Source organism: Homarus americanus, unplaced genomic scaffold (assembly GCF_018991925.1).
Source record: "Homarus americanus isolate GMGI-L3 unplaced genomic scaffold, GMGI_Hamer_2.0 scaffold37032, whole genome shotgun sequence".
Lineage (NCBI taxonomy): Eukaryota > Metazoa > Arthropoda > Malacostraca > Decapoda > Nephropidae > Homarus > Homarus americanus.
Window position 1 is genome coordinate 348337 of NW_024731852.1, and position 26346 is coordinate 374682.

At 39.8% G+C, this 26346-nt stretch overlaps 1 protein-coding gene across 1 annotated transcript in view; it reads right to left on the bottom strand.

Moving 5' to 3' along the window:
• Nucleotides 1-7324: 7324 nt before the first annotated feature.
• LOC121867899 (putative fatty acyl-CoA reductase CG5065) overlaps nt 7325-26346 on the bottom strand; it is a 71085-nt gene continuing 52063 nt past the window's right edge. Inside the window, exon 8 of the mRNA XM_042368025.1 lies at nt 7325-13636. Within this exon, the coding sequence (XP_042223959.1) occupies nt 13480-13636 (157 nt within the window). The 3' untranslated portion in view covers nt 7325-13479. The remainder of the gene's footprint in view (nt 13637-26346) is intronic.

Below are 26346 nucleotides of genomic sequence, written 5' to 3' on the forward strand. Positions count from 1 at the left end.
GGGTGTGTGTGTAGGTGGGTGAGTCAATGTGGGTGGGTGTGTGTGGGTGAGTGTGGGGTGTAGGTGGGTGGTCAGTGGGTGAGTCAGGTGGGTGGGTGTGTTGGTGGGTGAGTCAGTGTGTGTGGGTGTGGTGTGGAGTCAGTGGGTGGGTGTAGGTGGGTGAGTCAGTGTGGGTGGGTGGGGTGGGTGAGTCAGTGGGTGGTGTGTGTAGGTGGGTGAGTCAGTGTGTGGGTGTGGGTGAGTCAGTGTGGGTGTGTGTGTGGGTGAGTCAGTGGGGTGGTGTGTAGGTGGGTGAGTCAGTCTCCGGAATAAGAGATGGTTGAAATTCTACTGAGTGAAAGTGACGGTCAGTGGCACACACTCTCTCTCTCTCTCTCTCTAGGGCCAACCATACCCCAATACCTCACCAGAAGAACCAGTTTAATATACCTTTAAAGCCATATGGTGAGGAGACTTCGACTATCCTGTTACACCATCCTGTCTGTGACCCATGGAGAACTGGGCAAAGAAAAAACTTCCCGCATTGGTGTTGTTTTTAATGTATTGATGAATTAATTATATTTATAGAGAGGATATATATATATATATATATATATATATATATATATATATATATATATATATATATATATATATATATATATATAGTAAATAAGCGAAATAATAATAGTAACTTCCCTACAACAGTTAAAGTAGTCATATATCCTTTTGCCTTTAACATAACCTGTGCGGTAACCTGTAACTCCCCTAAGACAACATGACATAAAATATATTAGGATTTTTTTTTTAGGTTAATTTAGACTGTAAGGATAAATTGATAAAAAAATTTAATGCTTATTCGTTGTTCATCGCCCATCGCACAGCCTTCACGAACGTTTACCCTGTGACTCGGTAGATCATGGCTGAAGGTTATAATCATTTGACGTAATCATTGAATTTTATCTCCTGTGAAAGACAAGGATTAGTTTTGTTACATTAGCTTTCTTCCCTTGTCAATATAGGCTCAACTTCCATCTAGTTTTGTAGTTCTTCCGATAGAGCTAATTTTCCAACTAGTGTTGAATTACTAAACCTCCCGCGTTCGGTTCACCTTAAGTTCTAACACCCCAGTTTATTGCATCTGAAGATTAGCTATTCTAACGTTATCTGGGGGAGGTTAGAATAGGTTAGGTTAGCGTTAAGTCAAGTTAGGACGAGTTAGGTTAGATTAAGGTTAAATTAGATTAGGTTACATTACGGTTAAATTAGATTAGGTTAGATTAGCGTTAGGTTAAATTCGGTAAGGTTGGGATTGTATTAGCTTAAGTTAGCTTCAAGGTTGTTAATTTTCAGGTGAAATAAACTGAGGTATCAAATCTGCAGGTGATCTGATGATTATTAATATTTGTATACATCAAGAATGTTTTCATCGCGGTCCTCTCATACCGTCCACGACAGAGCGTCATGACTAAACACACGATCTTGAGATGAAGTTAGCTGAAGAGAATAAAGATGGGCGTTAACCAGAGTGAGGCATGACAGTAAGTGTAGCCCACCAGCTGACGTGATGGTCAACACTGCGGCGATCCACATCCTGAGTGAATGTTAGTCCTGTCAACAACTTACAACCAGTCGTCGAGGTGATTTAACCGAGTAAATATTAACACTTGACCCCTAAGGGCGTCCACTGAATAAGCGAAGCACAAGTAGGTATGTACCTCCAAGGAAGTGAAGTATGTATCCGCTGAAAAGTGAAGTATGCATCCCCTGGTACGTGAAGTATGTATCCCCTAGAAACTGGAGGATGTATCACTAAGAATTGGATGATGTATCACTAGGAACTGTATACGGCTATATTTCTCTTCCACAACAACGCTTGATTAAGTTTAACCTTGTCACCTCACACACGTCAGCATTAACCCACCAACTGCGAATTTACTCTAAAATCACAAAAGGCCAAGTTCCCGCCATCACGGATACTACAGGAAGATCTAAAAAAAGTTTCGAATGGTCTGAAAAATGGCAGATGAAATTCAATGTGGACAAATATAAAGTACTCAGTATAGGAGACGTAAACAGGGAAACCAGATACCAGATGAACAATGATGCCATTGTGGAATCCGACTGCGAGAGAGATTTAGGAGTAATGATAAGTAGGAATCTTAAGCCAAGTAAACAATGTGTTTTTGCTCGTCACAAGGCTAATAAAGTACTTGGGTTCATACAAAGGAGTGTTAGTTACAAGACTAGCGAGGTCATCCTAAAACTGTATCTTGCTCTTGTGAGACCACACCTGGATTACGCAGTTCAGTTCTGGTCACCGTATTACAGAATGGATATAGAATCCTTGGAAAGAATCCAGAGGAGAATGACAAGACTAATCCCAGGCGTTAGGAACCTTGAGTACAGAGACAGGTTAAAGCATCTTAATTTGCACTCCCTCGAGAGACGTAGAGCGAGGGGCGACCTGATAGAGGTGTATAAATGGAAGTCAGGGCTAAACAAAGGGGAAATTTCAAAGGTACTCAAACTATCCAACCAGGAGCGAACTCGTAACAATGGTTTTAAATTAGACAAATTTAGATTTAGACGCAAAATAAGTAAACACTGGTTTGGAAACAGTAGTGGATGAATGGAACAAGTTACCAAATATCATCATTAACTCGAATACGCTGGATAGCTTCAAACATAGGTTGGATGCTTATATGAGCAATAGGGGTTGGTTGTAAACGGGACTGTCCAGTATGGGCCAATAGGCCCGCTGCAGTTTCCTCCAGTCTTATGTTCTTATGTACTACCTGGATGACTATAACCCTTCACTTCTAGTATAACGACACTGCAGGTCCTATTAATTTAAAGCAAACGAATAAAAAAATGCATCTATAAAAACCAACACAGTGCTAAATAGCCATATCTGTTCAACTTACTGATCTAGGAAAGTAATCCAAAGGTGTAGTCCAGTAGTTGGGGTCGTACAAATTAACAGCTGTATTATTTCGGTTTGTTTACACATTTTGGAGCAGTTTGTAAATATTAACTCGCGGGGGAATATCACTTGCTGCTAAAACCTAAGTACGTGACGGGGAACTGTGAGTGTGTTATTAAACTTGTTATAATGGTAAATTGGTAATAGAATAACGAGTATTTGGACATGCGACGGTGATGGGTATTCATCTAAAAATTTTAAGAAATCGTCATAAGCAAATGATTAACGTATAACTCACCTGATGTGCGGCAAGGCTGAAAACCCTCAGGTACAAAATGGTTAAAGATTCAGTATTTACCTTAATCAACAGTAGAGGCTAAAGTGAGACCCACCACGTCTCCGCCTGCCTTGTGTCAGCTGAATCGAAGGCTGCGTCAATGAAATTTCCAACATGGCTAACGAGCATGACAGGTGAAGTGTCAGGCATCACACCACCTTCCTTCTACTTCTTGAGTGAAGGCGTCAGGAAGGCGTTTTGAACTGATCAGTCCAATTGTTGCAGTACAGAGTTCAAGGGTCGTCTGAGCTGCAAGAAAACCCTAACATGAGCCAAGATGGTTAGGTTAGGAATATTCATGTACTATATAGTGATTATGCCAGTTTCCTGGTTTACAGCATTATTGAAGAACCTGTTAGGCTAGTGAGGTTGATGTATAGCGTTTAATTTACGTCAATTTCTTGATTTGCAACATTAAAACACCTGATAATCAGATTCTGGTTAGGTTAGGATGCCGAATTGTTTATATCTCTTGCCCGCCTGAACCTGATTGACGTTACGAGAGGTTTCACAAAACCTTCCCTAAACATCCATCTATTATACGACTTACGTGTGTGTGATTTAGCACTTTATTTCCTACTTCCCCCTACGTGGGTGCATGTGGAGGCTAGTGTCTGGCCATAATAGCGATGCTGGTTCTTATCTTAAACCTTTTGTATTCTAAGGATGCCGAGAAAACTGTACGTTTGTTCTCTTTTGATGTCTTTATGATTTCGCAACTGGGGCGTTTAGGGAGTCAGGGAAAAAGGCCGGTTCAGCGGGGCGGGGTGGAGAGAGATTATTTATAGAAAAGTGGCAGTTTTCAGTTTCCTAGAGGTAAAAGAAGTTCTTAAAATATTCAGAAAGTGAATAAATATTTTGTCTAAAAAAAAACAAAAAAATCTAAGTATTATACACCAATTAAAGTGGGTAAATAAACTGTTGAATATCATCACTTCATCTTCCAAAAGAATAACAAAGGAACCTCATAATGGTGCTACAACACACTGGCCAGAGCTGACACATACCTAACTACATACACTGGGAATTTGGGAAGCAGTACAAACGATTGGACAGGTAAATAGATCTTACCTGTTAGTCGAGGAGCCGGTATGTGAAATAGTGAAGGTGATGACGGACCCAGGGTGTGGTGGACGGAAATAAAGTCCACAGGAAAAAAAGTCACATGACTTGTACACATTGACAACACAATATATATATATGATGGCATTGCACGTAGGTTAGGTTAGTTTTTTCTGTGCCTTTTTATCTGTGACTTTTTTTCTTGTGACTTTTTTCCTGGGTTTGGGTGTGTTGCGTGTGTACTGTGTTGTGGGGTCACCTGCCTCCAATGTACTGAGGTCAAATAAACTTCTAAAATGAAGAGTATACAGTGTATCAGCACATTGCACAAAATTCACAAGTTAATCAATACTTGAAAAGCTTTGGGGGACTTCAAAAAAAATTCCTTAATACTTTGTAGGGGCGAACAAGTACATAACTTGCATTTTGACCGTCTGTAATCCATTTACTTTTATTTCCTGTTAATATAAAACAGGAACGGTTTGTCTGGTAGATTATTAAGTAAATATTTGGAAATTACTATGCAAAATTGGTTTTATAGTTATTTCATCGTGTTTTGTGCGAATTTGACCTTCATTTCCGGCAGATATGACTCGTATTATATGGGCCCTGGATATGAGTAGTGTTGTTAGGGAAATAATATGACCCCCTTAATTAACGACAATGTTGGTTCAGCAAAGTGGGTAAGGTTTTGAGTAATTTCTGAGAACAGCATTACAACCAGAAGGAGCTCGATTTCGTTCATTATTTCCACAGATGTTCTTTGTCATTATAATTTGTATTTTAAGAGGCGATACATTTCATTTTAATTTAGTGTTTTTTCTCTATCGACGATCTTAACTCACCTGTAGTAGGCAGGGCATGAAGGATGATGGAAACTGCGGGGTAAAACAAGGTGAAAAACTTATCATATGATGCTAAAATGAAGCCTCGACATGATTTGTACCGCCCCAGCTAGAAAGTTAGGTAAGCTTAGGTGGGTTTCTTCGGTTGGTTGTCAGGTTCTATTATGTTTTAGTTAATATCGCCTCTTATAAAATACTTATTATAATGATAAGAATATGAGGAAAAATTAACGAAATCGAACAACCACTTCTTGTAGTAGTACAGTGTTTAGACATTACCTGGTTTTTTAGAGGGTGGGTAAAGAATGGAAAAGGTCAACCGCTATTCTTTTACTTTGATTTCACTTAAAAATTAAATTTCGGTCACAAAGTGGGCAGGACTTTATAAAGAATTCAATTTTTTCCTGAAATTACTGAATTTGATCATATGTTCCTGGCATTATGAGATACAACTGTGAGGATCTTATTGTTTTTATATGAACTGGTAGGTCAGTTATATACTGTTGGTTTAGGAGTTACTTTGTTGCAGCCTTTCATTTTCATGTTATGTGATCTTGGTTCCTGGCAGCTGCTGCTACTTGAATTGCTTTATTCTTGATGCTTGTAGAACTTATGAGTAGCTACACTGTTTTGTATGACATCACGTTTTCTTTGCCTATGTGTTTTTTCTGAAGAGAAGGGAACTCTTCCTTGAGGAGTGTAGTTGGTTATGGGTTAGGGGGCTTGTGTCAGTTGTGGAGAGGTAAGGAAGTACTATACTCTATTAACTAATCTAGCGATCAACTTTCTGGATTGGTTAATTAAATAGACAAGTCTATTTAACATCAGTCACACAAGTCAGGGGTCCAGAACCTGAATTTCATGGACTGTCACAACTTAACAAATTAAGTCAATTTACACAAGCTTGGCAAAGCAGGTGAGCCAGGCAGTCAGTGGTGAGAATGAGCTTCTTGAGAGTTAACCAGGACAGTGATCACAGAGAATGGTAAACTACACACATACTCAGTGACCTTCCCCAAGTTCAGTGCATGTACTCGTACATCCTCACTTTTTCCCAGGTCGTTGATTATGCAAACTAAACCTAGCTGGGGCCCATGATCCCCAGTGTTCCATCACCAAAACAAATAGAAATCTCATACTTTGTACAAAGTATTTGTGCAAAGCATCCTTCATCACCCAAAGCTGAAGACTTGTCTTTTTTGACTTCCAATGCTGAAACAAGTCCCTCTGAAAAGGCCATTCCTTTTTAAATCAGTCTTTAAATGGCCGATTCATTGTGAAATTTACAAATACTACGAGTGTCATTAGATCCTCGCCGAAGCTGCAAAATACCTTTGGCTACTACAGTATTTTCCTTCATTGTTATGAACAATTATCATCCAGACAAGAAAAAGTGGATCTTTCAAAGACTGTTCCAGAATCTGGTACAGTACTTAAAATTTACCATCATCTTATAAGACCCATTTCCTATGGGCAAAGTTGACCCCCCCCCCCTTCTTTCATATAGAATTATAAGAGGTCAAGTTTAAAACTTTAATAAGACCCAGGCAAAAGTGGAAAATCATCTGACAAACCACCTCCACTCTGTCAATACAATACAGGGATAGAAATGCCTCATATAATCACTTAGCTGTCATGTTAGAGTAGGTGCTGGACAAATCCATTGTTATTAGTCTTCTCCCGTACCACGATACAGTACTTGAAAACCAGTAAAGCCAGTAAAAAGGTAAAAGAATCCAATTTCCTAATTTATATACTTTGAATTTTGTAGTTTTTTATAATTATTTTTAAATATTATAGTAATGTAGTAGTTTTTTCTCACATACAATAGAAACCTTATTCAGTAATACAGTACTTAATAAATTTAAAATAACCATCTGAAAGTACTATATAACATTTACTTTTATCCTCTTCGCCGCTGATCGGCTTGTTAGCCGCTTGGGCGATCGGTCACGTCTCTGATTACTTTTCCTTTTCATTTATCTTTTTCACCAAAAGATCGGCTCACTAGCCGCCCGGGCGATCGGTCACGTCTCTGTCACGCACTATCAGTTATCATTTGATGGGTAACTCCAAGGTGTTATTTACGGTGCCTCCTGGATATCATAAGATTAACGGGACCAACACATAACTTCAGTCTAGTTCTGTTAGTCGGAGGAGAGTAAAACAAAGAAGTCATATGATGGTTTATTCGAGAAGATGGATGTAAGGACTGAGATGTGTACAAAGGATCACAATGTCTGGCTCAACATGGTAGTGTACAAAAATAAACACCTGCAAATACAAAGCCAAAGACGGCGCCTGCGCGGCCCACAGCGCATGCGGAAACCAACACACAATACCAATCATCACTGACGGAGGAACTATGGAGAATAGCTAACAAGGTTTGACAAGCTGATGACATTACACATGACGTCACAATTTTATCATGATTGTTGATGTGGTTGGCTGCAGAGGAATAACTAAAAGTTGACCTCAACACACTACATAGTAGCTTCTTACAGTCTCTCACCACGCAAGACAATTACCACTCACCTGGAGGTGTTAACATGTAAAAAAGAAATAAAAACTGGAACTACTTTAAGAGTGGCACTTACACAAGGCCCACTCAACACATACATTATGTTAAGTCCTCAATATATGGAGGCACTTTTTCACCAACGTAGCCACCTACTGCTGGCCCCGTGAGGGAGGAATCTGTTAGTGTTGGTAAGGATGAAGCAATAAATAATCGGATTTCATTAGTACAGTAAAATATTTCTTTTTTTACATACCTAAGGACAGCAAAGTGTTACCATGACTGACAGATGCAAATGATATTAAGTAATATCACATGAATATAAAATGAAAACATTCAGGTAGCAAGTTATAAACCCATCAAATAGTCAACAACAAACAGTTTATATAATATCTTCATATGATTTATTTTTTCTAGTCACATACATTAACAAAAATCACACCTTGAATGAATATAGGGTAATAATTTGGTAATAAACCAGTTTGGAATACTGTACTGTACTAAGAGACAATCATAAAATTTTAACCAATTCCAATCAAACATGAGGATAGCTACCAATATGAAAAATTTATATATATCTTACACAAGTGAACATAGTTATACAGTATTAACTATTGGATCCCATGAAGTGTATGTGTCATCAAGAAACTGATGGTAATGGACATTAATAATTACCAGAAGAGAGTTTACCAATACTGTGGTACAGTAAGTGCTGTGGCTCTGTACAAACTTTAGAATGATCAATCTAGTATCATCAAACATCACAGAGTACAGTATACATATTAGAACTTCATTAATGCAAAATTTTGTTTCCAGGTTACTGTGAGCATGATATCCACTAGGATCTATTCTTATAACAAAAAAATAGTGTTCAGTAGCTGATAATAAGCAGGTGATATTAAGAAGCTGAACTCAGGACTTTTTTTTTTTCATTCTAAAGTTGAATACTGTACGGGTTCTTATGATGGGCAAAATTCAATAAAGCGATGAAATACAAGAAACAGAGACACAAAGAGAGCAGCAAACTGCCTGCCAGGAGTAGTTGCCTAAGTTGAACAGATCCCCAATGCCTGTACAGTAATCCCCACCAACTGCAGGTTACCATCTGAGGTTTAGAATATTCCCTTTTTTTTGTTATGCATTATTTTAGCAAGTTTCTATGGCTACCAAAGGAATTTCTTGCCCAGTTCAACAGAACTGCAGGGTTCCCGTCATTAGCCTTAATGGTTGTGATTGAAATGCCTTGAGCCGTGTGCAAATGAGCTTACGGTTACCCCTGCCTTCACCATACTTGCTCATCCTTCACTCTTTTTCACAGCACTCACCCCAAGAATATCTCTGTGATGAACCTTTGAACAAACTTTTTTCCTTCAGAAATAAGACTTCAAAACAAAAATCTAGTGATGTGAGTGGTGCTACTCCAAAGATGCCCGAAAAGTAATGTCATTAAAATAAAGTAAAATTACATAATCAACTTGCATGTGGCAAGTGTAGCAACCTTCCTTTGTGTCTCCATTGCATATTGTGGCCTGTAGAGGTTGGGGAGGAATGCAGAATGAAGCAGCATTGCAGGGAAACACGATGTACTACACAAAAATTTTTATAGTTTCTGTATAATAAAAGAGTAAAAAAGGATGCAACTTGAACTCATACATACATACCTGTATACGAATTTAGGCATGTCTCGGGCATCATAGTGTAATCCCCACAGTTGTCAAGGAATCACTGTATACTATAGATGATGGTCACCTACATCAATGTACCACAGCAATGCAGGTTTAGATAGAAAACACTGCCTACAATACAAGCTCACACAGCAGATGAGTGAAAAAAGAAAAGACCTTAAAATATTTTGCACCTGAAGCACCAAAAATATATTTTGAGAAGTACACTCTTGTTATCACCAACTGAACCAGAAACTACATAGTGAATAAATCATTTGTGAAACTGAAATATATAAAATAAACAACCATTATTGGAAAGAGCAAAATATAGGAATGCAATGAACTTAAAAGTGAGGTGGTGTGAAGGACAGCCTCTAGCCACCTCTAGTTCAGTTAACCAGGACACCTTCACTACACTCGCCTTATGATCACTTCACCTGTCACTTGTAAAGGTCACGTCACTCATGAAGGTCACAAGTTATCTCCCAAATCTTAACTTAGTCCATCTTACTTATCTTATCCACATAAATTAAATGCTGTAAACAAATCATCACTCTTATACATCACATCAAGGATTCAATCCTGATTTCAACTTCAACCGAGTCTCTACCATTCTTATTACTTAAAAAATTAAGCACTAGAAATAAACATTAGTGGATCTCATCCTTGAAAAACCTCAACTGATGAAATAATAGAGGAAGAAGATATACAAATGTGTCACCTACAGTATAACCAACAAGTTTAACCATTCACACAAAGGTTTTCATCTTCCAATAACAAAGTACTTGTGCGTTTACAGAGAAATATTAAAACAATGTCAGACTATACACAGCAGTCAACCTTCTTACATGAGTACATATGTCATGCATATACAAGTGTCTCGCCCATAACATAATATTTGGTGAATCGTGAACTCTGTCACAACATTCCTCCAAAACAAATACACTATCCATAGAAAGGCCATTCCTTAATGTATCAATATGTTTCATCATTCATAAGAACATGTTTCTTGTAAGCATAATTATAATCCATGAGTACAACCTCGATGGTACCTATCTTAATATTAGTACTGTATATACAAAACTTGTATGATGGCGTGCACGGTATTGTTACCTTTTGATCTGAACGATGCAAGGATACGCCTCCGTGAGGAATGAATATTGCAGGATACTCGAAGCACATAATACCATGGTCTCCTTACCCAGAATCAAGTACAGTACAGTTAATGCATTGTTTGTCAATAACAAGCAAAATAACTAACAGATTTATGTAACAAAAACAAAATAAATACAGTAATACTCCTCAGAAAAGAAATCTCTTTTGTGCATTCCAGGGTAAATATACTTGTGTAGTCAGTGGTTATAAACACACTCCAAGGATAGCCATGCATTAGGTTCAGTTTACAATTTTCATCACTGTGAAAAAAATTATTTCACAATATTATTACAAGACATGATTTGAGGAGACTTCAAATAAGTTATTCATTCATTCCATATGGCCTTAACTTGGTAAGACGCTAATAAAGACTTGTGCAATGAAGAAAGAAAATATGAAATGAGTTAGAATGGAAAGACGAAGAACATCATAGAAGTATTGTTCAAATTAATTAGTAACAGATGAGGCGATATAAAAAAATAAAAATAAAAACTTATGGTGGAATCATCATAAATATATGAGGTAGGTGGCAACAGGTGGTGAAAAGACTATAGCTGAGAATAACTGAAGCATCTGCATTATAGGTACAGTATATATCGTAGGTAAGAAGAGTTATGCAGTACAGTATTGTAATTGTCGTGTCAAAGGACGGCGAATGAGACTAGAAACCTGCTCAAAGCATAAAATCCTTTATATAGCCTAATAATATAATGGTCATCACACAACTACTGTACTGTATCTTAAACCTTCAAATACTGAAAATTAAAAAAATATTATTATTTTTTTCAATCAACCTTAGATTTTCCAGAACACTGTTTTCATTCACCTGAATTATATGGTGCCTCTCTTACTGTACAAACAAGGTCTATTTGAACTAAAATACTGTAGAGTTTTGAAGAGATTTCAATAACCATACAAAAATCTACAAATTAAAACAAGATCCGACTTGAATTTTAATTCTGAAAACTTATATTGTATCCCTTTCAACCATTTGAAGGTTAAAAATTTGAACAAGCACAAAGATGGCAAGTCAAGTACAAGGGTTGGGTTAGGAAATCTAAGAGCTCAAATACAGTTGCAAATATAAAAAAAGAAACAAAGTTCAGGTACACAGACAATTAAAAAAATTTTTTTTTTAAAGTTTGGGTTTTAAGAATTTAAAAGTTCAAGCCCAAAATAAAGTAATGGTGATTTGGAAGTTCAAATAAACACAATAGTTTAAGTAATTTGAAATTTCAAAAAGCAGAAACACTAAGCAATAGTTCTCCATGAATCAAGGTGTAAACATATTGTATAAACTCCAGAACATTACACCTTAAAAGTCAGTAGCTGGAACTTGGAGAGAACTAAGAAAAACTTGCAGGAAATGAATGATGAATTTCCAGTGCTCTAAGAAGCTGATGATAAGTTTCTATAACTTGAAGCTGAAAAGGAAGGAGTAAAGTGTTCATTCTAAGAAGCTATTTATAATTTTCCAATAAACTTTAACTCCATTTAGGTTTTCTTGTCTGAGATTTGATGATTATATAGAATGCTACAAGGCCCAAGCATAGTTGTTCTTATCCCATCCCATAAGAGTGATATTTAAATTTAGTTAGTTCAGAATAATATCTTCAATACTGAGGAACATTTTCTCCCACTTGTGAATTGTGAAATACCAACTGATACTCACTAATTAATAATTATATATCCTGTAACACAGCAACAGCTTTTCATATGACCACCTGCCTTATCACATTCGCTAATTCTTCACTGAAGGCGTACGTATACTTTTCTTCAAGCAGTGATTGTTGCTTAGTTTGCAAATGATCCTGGGGACGTGTTGAAACTTTGTGCGTCACATTATCTTGTACGAAAATTATTAAATGGTAATCAGTGACCCTTACTTGCAAATTAATATTAATAATAAATAATAACAAAAGTAAATGAAGCCATATTCCAAATTGTGTTCAGCCAGAGGAAAATAATATTCAGAGTGAATCCTTTTAGTAAAACCTTTGAAGACTTTTTAATTTGGTAAAATGGTTGAGCCATTCACCAAAATGAATAATGGATTATTGGTAGGCTTCCTCTGGCTCCACATTGAAGAAATGTGGCTGCGCTGGTCACTGAGACACACTTATAAATAACAAGTTCCTTGGGAGATCATAAGTTTCCATGCACTACAACCGACTTGCATTGGATCCATATATATATATATATATATACATTACTTTCAACCTAAATTTTTGCTAGTTTTTAATCTACTTTTAAGTATTCATCTCCAAAGAGATCAAAGTAGGTAATGGACTCAGCAATATGTGGAGTCCTCCACACTAGCCTTGATTCTGGCAAGTTGATTACTTGGGAATTTCATGACACTACACTGGTCTATACTGGAGACCTGACAGTGAGTATATCATGACACTGACCTTTCCTAAATCAGGAGACTAGAAAAAGTGAGTTTGTCATGACTACCCCAGTGTACATCAGGACCCTTCACAGTGAAGTCATGACACTACCCTGTCCTATATCATTTGGCCTAACCAAGTACGTCATGACACTTCCCAACAGCAGTGAATGTCATGACGTCACTATGACCTACACCAGGAGATCAAACTCAACAGAGGTTGATAGAGTGGCAATGTCGAGGTGTGGATATTATTGCTGGTGATATAGCGAAGCCCCGTCACCACATGCATTTTTTGCCACAGGAATGCAGGTGGTATAGATCCACAAGCTCAAATGAGCCATGTTTATTACCCTCCTACAACTGTTTACTTGGAGGTCACAAACAGGTAATAACGCATGCTGCTGCTGTCAAAAATGTTACCTTGAAGGCCACAGTTAACGTAACAGTCATGGCTGCAGAGTTGACTGTCACCACTGGAGGAGATGCAACAGCTTGTGCACACAGTGTTCTCTGGGATGCATATATAACTCCAGTAGAGACAGTGTGGACAAATGGACAAGATAATGTCAATGCAGAGATAGTTCCTAGAAGGCAGCGTGCCTCATATCCTGTTGAGGAGTGGGAGGTAGGTGAGGAGCCTCACCAAGAGCCTAAAAAGGCCATACCAGGCTCTCCGGGCAGCACTACTCTTGAGCATCACCAGCCGCCATGCCACCAGCACCACCAACACACGCCAAGCCTGTCGCACCCACCACATCCTGCACCAGGGAGATGAATGGGATAAGTAATGTTCATAAGCAACCCCATCCTGCACTGGGGAGATACTTGGGGTAGGTTATGCCTTATACTATACAATAAGTACTCTTGAACCAGATATCATACTGTATTATACAGTACCGTACAAGGTTAACTTACACTGCTTCATGTACACTGCCTGGGAGACATACAATTAGTTATATACAATGATGAACAAGTACAGTACCTGCCACACACATGCGGTGTAGTTATAATGTTGACTAAGTACCTGTCACACATCACTTAATGATGCCAAGGTACTTTATCCTCCATGTACTGTATGTTATTTAAGGCATCAACAGTACAATGCTGATAAAAAGACTTTACTGTTATTGAACTTATATTTAGATGAAGGCAACACCTAGAGATAAAAACTCTCAAAACCTTATCGAAATTACTGGATCTGTACTTAGATGTAAGTTTATACTATACAAACATTAATTTCCTAATGATTTAAAGTTTAAAAGTGAATGTGTTAGTACTCCAGGAAACCATGTTTAGTTGTGATTGATCTGTAAATCCTAAAAATATCCATCACCAAGTTATGAAGGATTAATACATGCATCTCACCAAACAGTTTGGAAAGAAAGTTTTTTTTCTTTACGCAAAATATTATTATTATTTTTTTGTTTACTTTATTTACAGACGAAATACAAATTTAAATCGGGAGAGAACCATTGTCTCTCTCTCACATACAGATGTATGGAATTACTATATCTACAGAGTACATTATGTACACATACAATTCGTATTTGAGTGTGTGGTAATCCCCCAGGGTTCTTGGTAGGGTGGGGGAGATTCCAGAGCACTAAACTACTGTACTATGAACAACACATTTTCATGGTATGCCTGAAAAGAATACATAACCACCATTACTACCATGCACACCTTGGCAACCACCACTATTCCCTCACCAATATCTACACGTATTACACAACCAACCCAAAATTTACCAAATGCACCATCACCAACTACCATTTACAGTATAAACAACCAAAATTTTGTATATTTGCTGTCAAGACAATCATCATTGCATCCCTGAAACATTTTTTTTATCTATATAATTACTGTACAATCATTGCACTAATGTTAGGAACAACCACCATTCCAATCTTTCACCATCTCAACTACCACCATCGACCCTAGTTACCTGTTTAGTGACACATTAACCAGTACCAACCACAATTACTGTTTGTTACAATCAATATCAAGGGATGCACAGTCACTAACCACCGTCATGATATGCACAATTTTGATATGCAAAATTGTTTTCTTTATCCCACATCATTGTCCTGGTAATTACTATCACCACCACCATGGTTCATTCATTACCACTATCACCACTACCACCACTACTAGCAGGAGGTCGAGCACTGTGGCAGGAAGACGACTCACTGTGTGGGCGATGACGCAGAAGAAGAATGTAGCGGCCAGGCCCAAAACACCTATCATTCTCAACATGAACTGCATCCAAAACATTCTGTAACGATGACCAAGTTCACACCACCACCTTGGTAATACAGTCCTCAAACGCGAACAAAATACAAAATTCCTCGGAGTTATTGTTGATGAGAAACTTAACTGGAGAAACCACATACAAACCATTCACAGTAAAATCAATAAACAGTGCGGTATCATGTATCACACTCGACAGTCACTCACTCTCACAGCAATGAAAGAAATCTATCATGATCTTGTTTACCAACACCTGATACACTGTCACACACTATGGGGGGCCTCTGGCTCCTCAAAAACACAATCTCTGGTTACTGCACAAAAGAGAGTTGTACGGACAATGACCTTGAAAAAAACAGATCACAAACGAAAAATTTGCTATATTGAAATTTTTTTAAATTCGAGGATATTAACACTTACTGCTGTGCCCCCTTTGTTTACAAATCTATCAATCACTTGCTTGACAATAATTACTTCGTTCCGGAATAATCAGAGATACAACTTAAGGCACCCAGAGCTACTAAGACCACCCCCCCCATGTGCTCCTCTCAGTCCCAGACCTCCATAAAATATCATGGTGTGAAGGTGTGGAACAACTTACCCCCACCCATCCGAGCAAAGACTATGCTCCCTTCCTTTAAATCATCTCTAAAAAAATATCTATTGTCGAAGTATTAATATTTCTTGTAACACTTACTATATTTACAGTACCTGCTTTTATTGTACCATCAAATACGTTTTATCGGAAATTATCATGTAAATAAATAAGTAATTACCATTGCAATAAACATAATTGCCAACTAGACATAATCCTGAAAGCTGTCCTCTTGTTCAACCTTATTACTGTACAACCCAGGTTGTACTGCTCCCCCATTATACTTATGTTTTTAAATTCCACTCTAATATATATATATATATATATATATATATATATATATATATATATATATATATATATATATATATATATATATATATATAGAATAAAATAAATAAATATTGAAGTGATAACCGTGGTAACACTATGAGATGTACTTATTACCACCATGATATTGTACTATTCCAGATGATACTAAATGTTACATAATACTTCTTTGAGATAAATGTATAGTATATATCAGGTGCCTCAGAGAGTGTTCAGGTTCTCAACTGGCTCAGCCATGTTAATATTGTTATTATTATCCACTCTGTATCTGTGTTTTCTGGCGGCTAAATAAAATGTTTCAATCAATCAATTAAACCTTTTCATTTGCCGGTCCCGTGTTGTCCAAGACCTAGACAACAGGTATCAGCGGGAGAAATGACAAGGGTCTGATTGGCTAATTCGGTAACCATGACAAATCGCAGTAAAAAAAAATCTGCACCAAAGTGAAAATTTATAAAAATCTTTGGTATGAACAATACATTTTGTTTCTACCGCATATTAATTTTTTTTACCAGTGCGTCATGGTGTTTTGACTGCAATTCCTCTCTCATTGTTAACAAATTCGCCAATCAGACACCCCATCATTCCATCCGTGCATACCTATTGTTTTATGTGTCTGACAAAGGGGCACCAGTTTACCTCTCATCATCCCCCACAGAACAGTATTTTGAACGGATCATATGAAGATCCTCCCCCCCAAACCTACTTGGGGGGGAGGATCTTCATATGATCAAGCCTGGATGGGAGGATCTGACCTGACCAATGACCAAACCTGACCTTACCTGACGTCACTATGACCACCTAACCTAACCTAACCTACACCAATATTTAGTGTAACAAGAAAGTAATCTGAATAATGTTTTATTATTTAATCCTTATGTTGTTTATTTATATTATATGTTGGGGGGATCTTCATATGAGCGCGACTGGGGGGGGGGTGGATCTTCATATGAGCGCGACTGGGGGGAGGATCTTCAGTTGGATACTTTGGGGGGGAAAATCTTCATATGATCCTTTTGAACTACCATCTTAATTTAACCACATCAGTAAAAATCAAATCTTTACTTCATTAACAGCAATGTTTTCACCGACTCTTTATATGTTTCGGTCTAAGCCTGTTTGTACAACGTGACTCACATCAGTAAAAATCAAATCTTTACTTCATTAACAGCAATGTTTTCACCGACTCTTTATATGTTTCGGTCTAAGCCTGTTTGTACAACGTGACTCACATCAGTAAAAATCAAATCTTTACTTCATTAACAGCAATGTTTTCACCGACTCTTTATATGTTTCGGTCTAAGCCTGTTTGTACAACGTGACTTTCAGCTGTTATATCATTGCAGTCTGCTACAACACACTGCCCGCTCACTAGTCTTTTGTGTTAAGACTTGGTGTTGAGCCACTTGTCAATATCATTCAGCTGTTCCCCCGTGGGCTTGGTGGCCCCTGAGGCAATCTCCTGGTACACAGATGGTAGGTAACAAACACACACACCTACACACCTACTTCAAGGGAAAAAAGGAAGACAACGAAAAATACATAAAACACGAAGTCTTCCCAGCACAGAGCAAATATTTAATTCCTAAACAAGACTCTGACACAGTGATGGAGGGAGTGAGGCTCATACCACGGTCACAAAATATCTTAAAACTTACTACTGTACTACAATACTACCACTACTACTACGACTTAACACCCGATCCGTTTCAAATATGACAAAAAAATCAAAATGGTTGCAAACGTGGAAAAAAATAATGTATAGAAACAGCAAAAACATGAAGTAAATTATTAAGAAAACATTATTACCACCAAGAGTGACACACATCACCCCCGCCCTCACAATAAGTCGTCACGATAAGCCATCTGTTGTTTACTGGTACCCAGTTTTGTTGACTGACACACACACACACACAGTCTACCAAGGGAAAGTTTGCGCCTCCAACACTTCAGATTTTATACATCCTGTCCTTCGATTTTTTTCTCCTTTTTTCATGACTGGTTCTCGGTGGCGCCACTAGTAGGCAAGTTTGGCAACAACAAATATGATATACTTTTTCCCGTGGTGATGAACTACTGAACAAACTGGAGGTAATCTGTGAATGGATTCCAAGAGTAATGAAAAAAACGAAATGTGGTCGATTGGTGAATTCTCAAAAAGTTCCCGAGGCGGATTGATTATTCCGAAGGCCGCCATTGGTAAGGTGTTCCAACGCGTGCGAGATTGTTGCTCATCAAATGGTACCACGTCTAGGGGTGCCCGACACGCCCACACCCACAATCAAGTGTTCTTAGTGGCCTTGAGTCGCTATTCGGAAACCATCTAAACGAATCGGAGGAGAGACAGGCACGGTTGACTACGTATATATCCAAGTCTAAAGATAGATAAACAAGTTTCCATTATTGTCTCTGGCGAAATAGACAAGACAACTTGGAGGGAGAGAGGGAAGTTCATTTGCACAGAGCGCCCGTGAAGATATGCCTCGTCATTGTTGCAAGGTTAAACCCCCCCAACCTCCAAAACTGCACCAACAGTGGCAGTATCCAAGTGTTACCAACCAGGAACTACACACAACTATTTTCCTCTGGTATCGTCTAAGAGATTTACAGTACAACACTCATCCCAAATGGTACCATCAATAAGAGGCTTTACGAACTACCCAGATGGTACCGTATAGTCTAGAATTGCTCAATACAGTATACCAGGTCAAACACCCACGTCTCAGGTGCAAAAATCAACGTCAGCATCTTTTCATCCTAGTCCTGGGGCACAGAATTCCTGGGTTATGAACACTAACACCTTGAAACACTTCACTATCCAAGATGATGTGAACTATCTCAGGTGTTTCAACATCCGGGAATCACTACCATAACCATATTCGTTACATCACTTTCTATAATGCTCTTAATGCTGTACTAAACCAAATCTACTGTACATCGACTAGGCCAAACTTTCATGGTGAGATGGAGGTGTAGCCTTGAGACTTTGCCAGCATCACACTCATTAACTTCCCCCAAGGAGTTAATAAAGTGTTGTTGAACTTTTGATCACTTGTTCAGCTTCAGCCTCGTCTTGTTCAATGTTCCATCTTGGTTGTTTCTCCAGGTCCAGTCCTTAATTTTCGTCTAGCTATATCACTCCAGCACCATTGTTCATCATCCTGCATAACCTGAACTTGCAACAAAGATTCAACACTAAGATCAAAACTCCATTTAAAACTTTCCTTATATCAGCGTATCACCGGCAGTCATATGTTAGACCATTTTATCTGAGAGTGGAACGAGAAGTTTTATTGAGGAGTTAAAAGTTGGCAGGTAAACAGTTTTGGAATCACCTTAACATTAGCCCCCGGCTTATTTCACCAGATGATTATGCACCTGGGGGGAGGGTTGGTTAGGTTAGGTTAAATTTTGGTTAGGAAAGTTATACTCAGATCACCTGAAGATAAAGACACCCCAGTATATTTCAACCCCCCAAGATCAGACATCCCCAGCCTAATTAGCTCACCTTTAGATAAACTAACCCTTACAGCTCCCGGAAGCTGGTATTGGGGCCTGGCCAAGCAAACACGCTAGGGAGTACCGTAAAACGAGGCGGGATTCGGCTGGTGCAAATAAACGCATCGAACCACAGCCAGTACAGTATTACAAGCACGTAGTACACTGAGCAGCTGAACAAGGCCTTAGTTATACTATTATTTTTCTTTCTTACCATGAGTGGGTGTGCCCTTGGTCAGCCGGTACCTCATTACTACGAGGGTCCTTGTTTGAGGTGGTAGCTGGGCCGGAGAGACGGGCTTTCTCGTTCACAACTGAGGGGCAGCATGTGACGGTCGTCTTCGAGGTGAACCCAATCAGATGGTTCAAGGTTTAAAGTGTCTACGTGTGAAACAGCACCCGTAAATGTGTTGTGGAGAAGAGACCTTAACCTCTCACCATCACCTTTAAGAACTCTCTCTCTCTCTCTCTCTTTGATGACTGTATGTCCAAAGGGTTATTAGGTGATGATACTATGTTGTACTTCCTATGCTATGTTGTTTCCCGGATTACTTGACGTTAAAACTCCCCAAATTGGTTCACTCAAACAACGATGCTTCGAGATGACCATATGACTACGAAAGAGGTTCACCTGAAGATTAGACATCTCGGCTTATTTTACCTGATGATTGAACACCCTAACGCTACCTGGGGATTAAGTTAGGTTTAGTTAAATAAGGTTATGTTTGGGCAAGTTAACTAGGTTAGCGTTAGGTTAATGAATCTTTAGGTGAAATAAGGTGGGGTGTCTAATTTTCATGTAATCCCAAAAAATCGTAGGAAACAGAGATAATTCTAGAAGTAATCTTGATGACAGTCACTAATCTCCGCCAGCCAGATACCGGACTTAAAGTATTATAATAACAATAATAATAATAATATGTGTGTGTGTAAGTTGCGGGCAGAAGTTTCCTACTGTGCACGTGGGTGAACCATTCGCCATGCATGATGTATACAGATCGCGACAGCCTGCCCCGAGCAATCCATTAGGTCATCCCCACCTATCTGCCTGACTTCATCCTCCGACCCAGTAAATACCTAACTCCCATCTGTACGAATCACATAAAGATTAAACCACCCTAAACTACATAACTTTTATTGTAGGATTTAACTTTTCAGTATCTCTTATGAATACACAGGAGAGTCTGATGTATGTATGTATGTATGTATGTATGTATGTATGTATGTATGTATGTATGTATGTAGTGTCTAGAGCCCGATAAATCTTCCATGAATGCCTAAGTATTGTCTCTAGAGCCAAGATCTGAAGTTATATGAGAGACCTGTGCTTACTGGCGAGAGAAAACGAGTCTAGTCAAGCATATGGCGTCACCAGAAGGCAATGGTCACGCTTAAGGTCGCCTACGTAATGCGGTTTTAAGGTGGGTCATTGTGGGTAGGATGTGTGGTAGGGTGATGTGGTGGTGGTGTGTGGTAGGGTGATGTGGTGGTGGTGTGTAGTAGGGTGATGTGGTGGTGGTGTGTGGTAGGGTGATGTGGTGGTGTGTGGTGATGTGGTGGTGAGTGTGTGTGGTGGTGGTGGTGGTGTGTGGTGGGGTGATGTGGTGGTGTGTGGTAGGGGTGGTGTGGTGGTGTGTGTGGTGGGGTGATGTGGTGGTGGTGTGTGGTGGGGTGATGTGTGTGGTGTGTGGTGGGGTGATGTGTGTGGTGTGTGGTGGGGTGATGTGGTGGTGTGTGGTAGGGTGGTGTGGTGGTGTGTGGTGGGTGATGTGGTGGTGGTGTGTGGTAGGGTGATGTGGTGGTGTGTGGTAGGGTGAAGTGGTGGTGGTGGTGTGTGGTAGGTGGTGTGGTGGGGTGATGTGGTGGTGGTGTGTGGTGGGGTGATGTGGTGGTGGTGTGTGGTAGGGGTGATGTGGCGTGGTGTGTGGTGTGGGGTGATGTGGTGGTGGTGTGTGGTGGGGTGATGTGGTGGTGGTGTGTGGTAGGGTGATGTGGTGGTGTGTGTGGTGGGGTGATGTGGTGGTGGTGTGTGGTAGGGAGATGTGGCGTGTGTGTGGTAGGGGTGATGTGGCGGTGGTGTGTGTGGTAGGGTGTGGCGGTGGTGTGTGGTAGGGTGATGTGGCGGTGGTGTGTGGTAGGGTGTGGCGGTGGTGTGTGGTAGGGTGATGGCGGTGGTGTGTGGTAGGGTGATGTGGCGGTGGTGTGTGGGGTGATGGCGGTGGTGTGTGGTTGGGTGATGTGGCGGTGGTGTGTGGTTGGGTGATGTGGCGGTGGGTGTGTGGTTGGGTGATGTGGCGGTGGTGTGGGGTACGGTGATGTAGTGGTGGTGTGTGGTAGGGTGATGTGGCGGTGGTGTGTGGTAGGGTGATGTGGTGGTTGTGTGTGGTGGTAGAATGTTATAAGACCATAAGAAAATAAGGAGTCTGCAATAGGCAGGTTGGCCTGTGCATGGCAGCTCCTGTCGAGAGTTACTACCACTCTCTATCATCCATGAATCTATCTAGCCTCCTTTTAAAACTTTCCAGCATTCCAGCACTTACTAAATTGCTAAGCTTGTTCACTCGTCCACCACCCTATTGTGAACCAGTTCCTTCCTATCTCCCTCCTAAACCTAAACTTATCCAACTTAAATCCGTTGCTCCGAGTCCTATCCTGCTCGGATATTATAAGAACTATATCTATATCCCCTTTATTGATTCCTTTCACCCACTTAAATACTTCTATCATATCTCCCCGCACACTTCGTCTTCCTAGGGAATGCAAGTTAAGTTTCTTTAACCTATCCTGATATGGAAGGTTTCTAAGTCCCGGAATCATTTTCGTCATTCTTCGCTGCACCGACTCCAGTGATTTGATATCCATTCTATAATAAGGGCACCAGAACTGAACAGCATAATCGAGGTGCGGCCTGACTAGCGCAAGATATAGTATTGTATGGCAAGAAGATATATGTGGTGGTAATGGTGGTGTGTCATATGCGATAATACTAGTAACCTTCGACTGTATAAAACATGTATTATTCCTCTATACGAGTCTACGAGTCTAAGAACGTAAAAGCAAACAGTGAGAACAATCCAAACTGGACGGTGGGGTGACCTGACGACTCCCGCTGATCGTCATGGTACTACCTCCGCCATACCTTGCTTGGAACTAGTCTACCATGTGCTGTTATCATATGTTCTAATATAACTGGGCACGATATGGGATGTGCAGTAGCTAAAACAACTATCTGTGCAGGTGGGGGTCGATGTGCTCCGAAATTTTACGTGTGATTAGTGACAGCCCTCATATACCAATATTTATCGTCCATATTGTTTCCCCCAAAGTATGCACAGATAGTTGTTTTATCTACTGTACATAATTGCACCCAGACATGAGCGACGGCGAGACCAAACGAAAGGTTTTGACCGTGAAAATAACACAAAGAAACACACAAAAAGGAATCCACGGCCGTATAAACAATGACCTTGACCTTTGACCCCCCCTTCCCAATGGCATACTTACTTCACCCTCACTGCCACGCAAGGTCAACGAGATCCGTTTCACAACACAGCAGGACGAATAAACACACATCTGCACAGGCAAAACTGGTCAATGGCAACAACTGGGATGAATTTTATTACACTTCTTACCTTCATGATGAGATTCTGCCCAGAGGGGAGAGGTTGTCTCACCCTACCGACCGACCGACCTCTCTCTCTCTCTCTCTCGTAAAGTAAAGATACACAACACCACCAACTCATGAGCAGCAAGGAATAGATAACAAGCGTAAGGTGACCCCCACTTCCACTCTTGGTTTGCACACTAACCCCTTGAGAAGAATACCACGTTACGAGCAATGAGGAAAGAAGTGACTAGAAAGATTTGTAAGGTAGACATATCAAGCATAAAAGTGTCTTCAAAAAGTACTTAACACCCACCAAAGTTATTTACAAGACTGTGGGATAATGTGGGTCTAAAAACCTGCCAGACATCATAACACACCACCTCGCTTACGACATTGTGCGTGGTGAATCCTGTTGCCACACGTTTAGGCACGAATTGTAAATATTGGTTGGAGTTCCCGTGTGCACACATATATATACATACTCTCGTCTCACCACCTCTCTCCCCCTCTCCACACACACACACACACACACACACACACACGTATGTACGTACGTTTCCGCCTAGCCGCAAGACAATTAACTAGTGGCATAAGGCGGAAAGAAATGAAAATAGATTGAGGTTAGGTTATCTTGCCTGAGCCACCGTCACACCCAAGGCCTTTCCTACCTACACTGGTCGTCGTCATAAATAAAGACAACAGGAATGTACCAATGAAAACTGGGGTATCGGTCTAACAATCACGGATAACATGAACATTAAAGAACCTAGCTTATTTCACCTGAAGATTAAACACCCTAACGCTACCTGCAGGGGTGGTCTGAAAAATGGCAAATGAAATTCAACACCAGCAAGTGCAGTGTACTTAATATTGGAAGAATAAATACTGATAATGTATACAGCCTTAACAACATCAACCTAGAGAAGTCGACTTGTGAAAGAGACCTAGGGGTACTTGTAAGCCCGGACCTACGGCCTAGAAAACAGTGCGTTAATGTTCGAAATAAGGCAAACAGAGAATTGGGTTTTATATCTAGAAGTGTAAGTAACAAGAGTGCAGAGGTCTTATTGCAACTATATCTTGCGCTAGTCAGGCCGCTCCTCGATTATGCGGTTCAGTTCTGGTGCCCTTATTATAGAATGGATATCAATTCACTAGAGTCGGTGGAGCGAAGAATGACAAAAATGATTCCGGGACTTAGAAACCTTCCATATCAGGATAGGTTAAAGAAACTTAACTTGCATTCCCTAGAAAGACGAAGAATGCGGGGAGATATGATAGAAGTATTTAAGTGGGTGAAAGGAATCAATAAAGGGGATATAGATAAAGTTCTTATAATATCCGAGCAGGATAGGACTCAGAGCAACGGATTTAAGTTGGATAAGTTTAGGTTCAGGAGGGAGATATGAAGAAACTGGTTCACAAATAGGGTGGTGGACGAGTGGAACAAGCTTAGCAGCTTTGTAGTAAGTGCGGGAACTCTGGAAAGTTTCAAAAGGAGGCTAGATAGATTCATGGATGATAGAGAGTGGTAGTAATTCTCGACAGGAGCTGCCATGCACAGGCCAACCGGCCTATTGCAGACTCCTTATTTTCTTATGTTCTTGAGAGAGAGAGAGAGAGAGAGAGAGAGAGAGAGAGAGAGAGAGAGAGAGAGAGAGAGAGAGAGAGTCATCCCAATGTGGCCAAGGAGTATCACGCACACAAGGTAAATACTGGAGTCACCCAACAAACCTTCACCCACATCAGGTTCCCCGCAATCACTTTCCGATTTCTTTATCAATTATCATCCTTCATATCTCCCTTCCTCTTCCTTCTGCTTAAATCATTGCTGTTGTCATTTCCTCCTCTTCCCAACAGTAAAGCGAGGTAGATAGATAGTCTATTAACCACAACAAAACATATAATAAAATAATACATTATAGAATCTCACTCCATCTAGTTATTGTAGGAACCAATAGGTGAAGATTCTCCGCGGGCTGCTGAAGACCGTACTGTGCAGTCCCATTTACACCTATCGCTCATATATCCATACAACCTATAGTTTGAAGTTACCCAGCGTATTCGAATTAATGATGATGTTTGGTAACTTGTTCCACTCATCCACTTCTATTTCCAAACCAATGTTTACCTATTTCGCGCCTTAATCAGAATTTGTCTAATTTAAAACCATTGTTACGGGTTCGCTCGTGGTTGGATAGTTTGAGTACCTTTGTAATGTTCCCTTTGTTTAGCCCTGACTTCCATTTATACACCTCTATCATGTCGCCCCTCACTCTACGTCTCTCGAGGAGGTAAATTACGATGCTTTAGCCTGTCTCTGTACTCAAGGTTAGTCTTGTCATTTTTCTTTGAATTCTTTCTCGGGATTCTATATCCATTCTGTAGTACGGTGACGAGAAACAAACTGAGTAATCCAAGTGAGGTCTCACAAGCGCAAGATAAAGTTTTAGGAAGACCTCGCTAGTCTTGTAACCAACACCCCTTTGTATGAACCCACGTAATTTGTTAACCTTGTTTCGAGCAAATACACATTGTTTACTTGGTTTAAGATGACTACTTATCATTACTCCTAAATCTTTCTCACAGTCGGATTTATCTATAACATCGTTGTTCATCTGGTATCTGGTTTCTATTTAAATCTCACAGACTATTTACTTTACATTTGTCCACATTAAATTTCATCTGCCATTTTTCAGACCATCCAAAAATTTCTTTTTAGATTTTCCTGTAGTTTTGCAGAGTCCTCGTCAGATTTAATTACTCTACCTAGTTTAGTGTCATCAGCAAATTTACGTATGTTGCTGTCTACGCCGATATCTATGTCGTTTATGTATATAATAAATAATAATGGTTCAAGTACTGAGCCTTGGGGTACTCCACTGGGGACGTTACTCCACTCTGATTTAATGCCGTTAATGCTCACTTGCTATTTCCCGACCTGTACCCACGCCATAATCCATTTTAGAATATCTCCCCAATGCCATGAGCCTCCACTTTTCTTTTTAGTCTCTCGTGGGGGACTCTATTAAAGGCTTTGCTTAAGTCGAGATATACCACATCATAGTCGTGCCCGTCGTCCACTGATTCGAAACACACACACACACACACACACACACGTACGTATATTTACATTCAAGGTCCATTATTACATATTCCCAGTTGCTGAAGCGTCGTGTCAACATGAC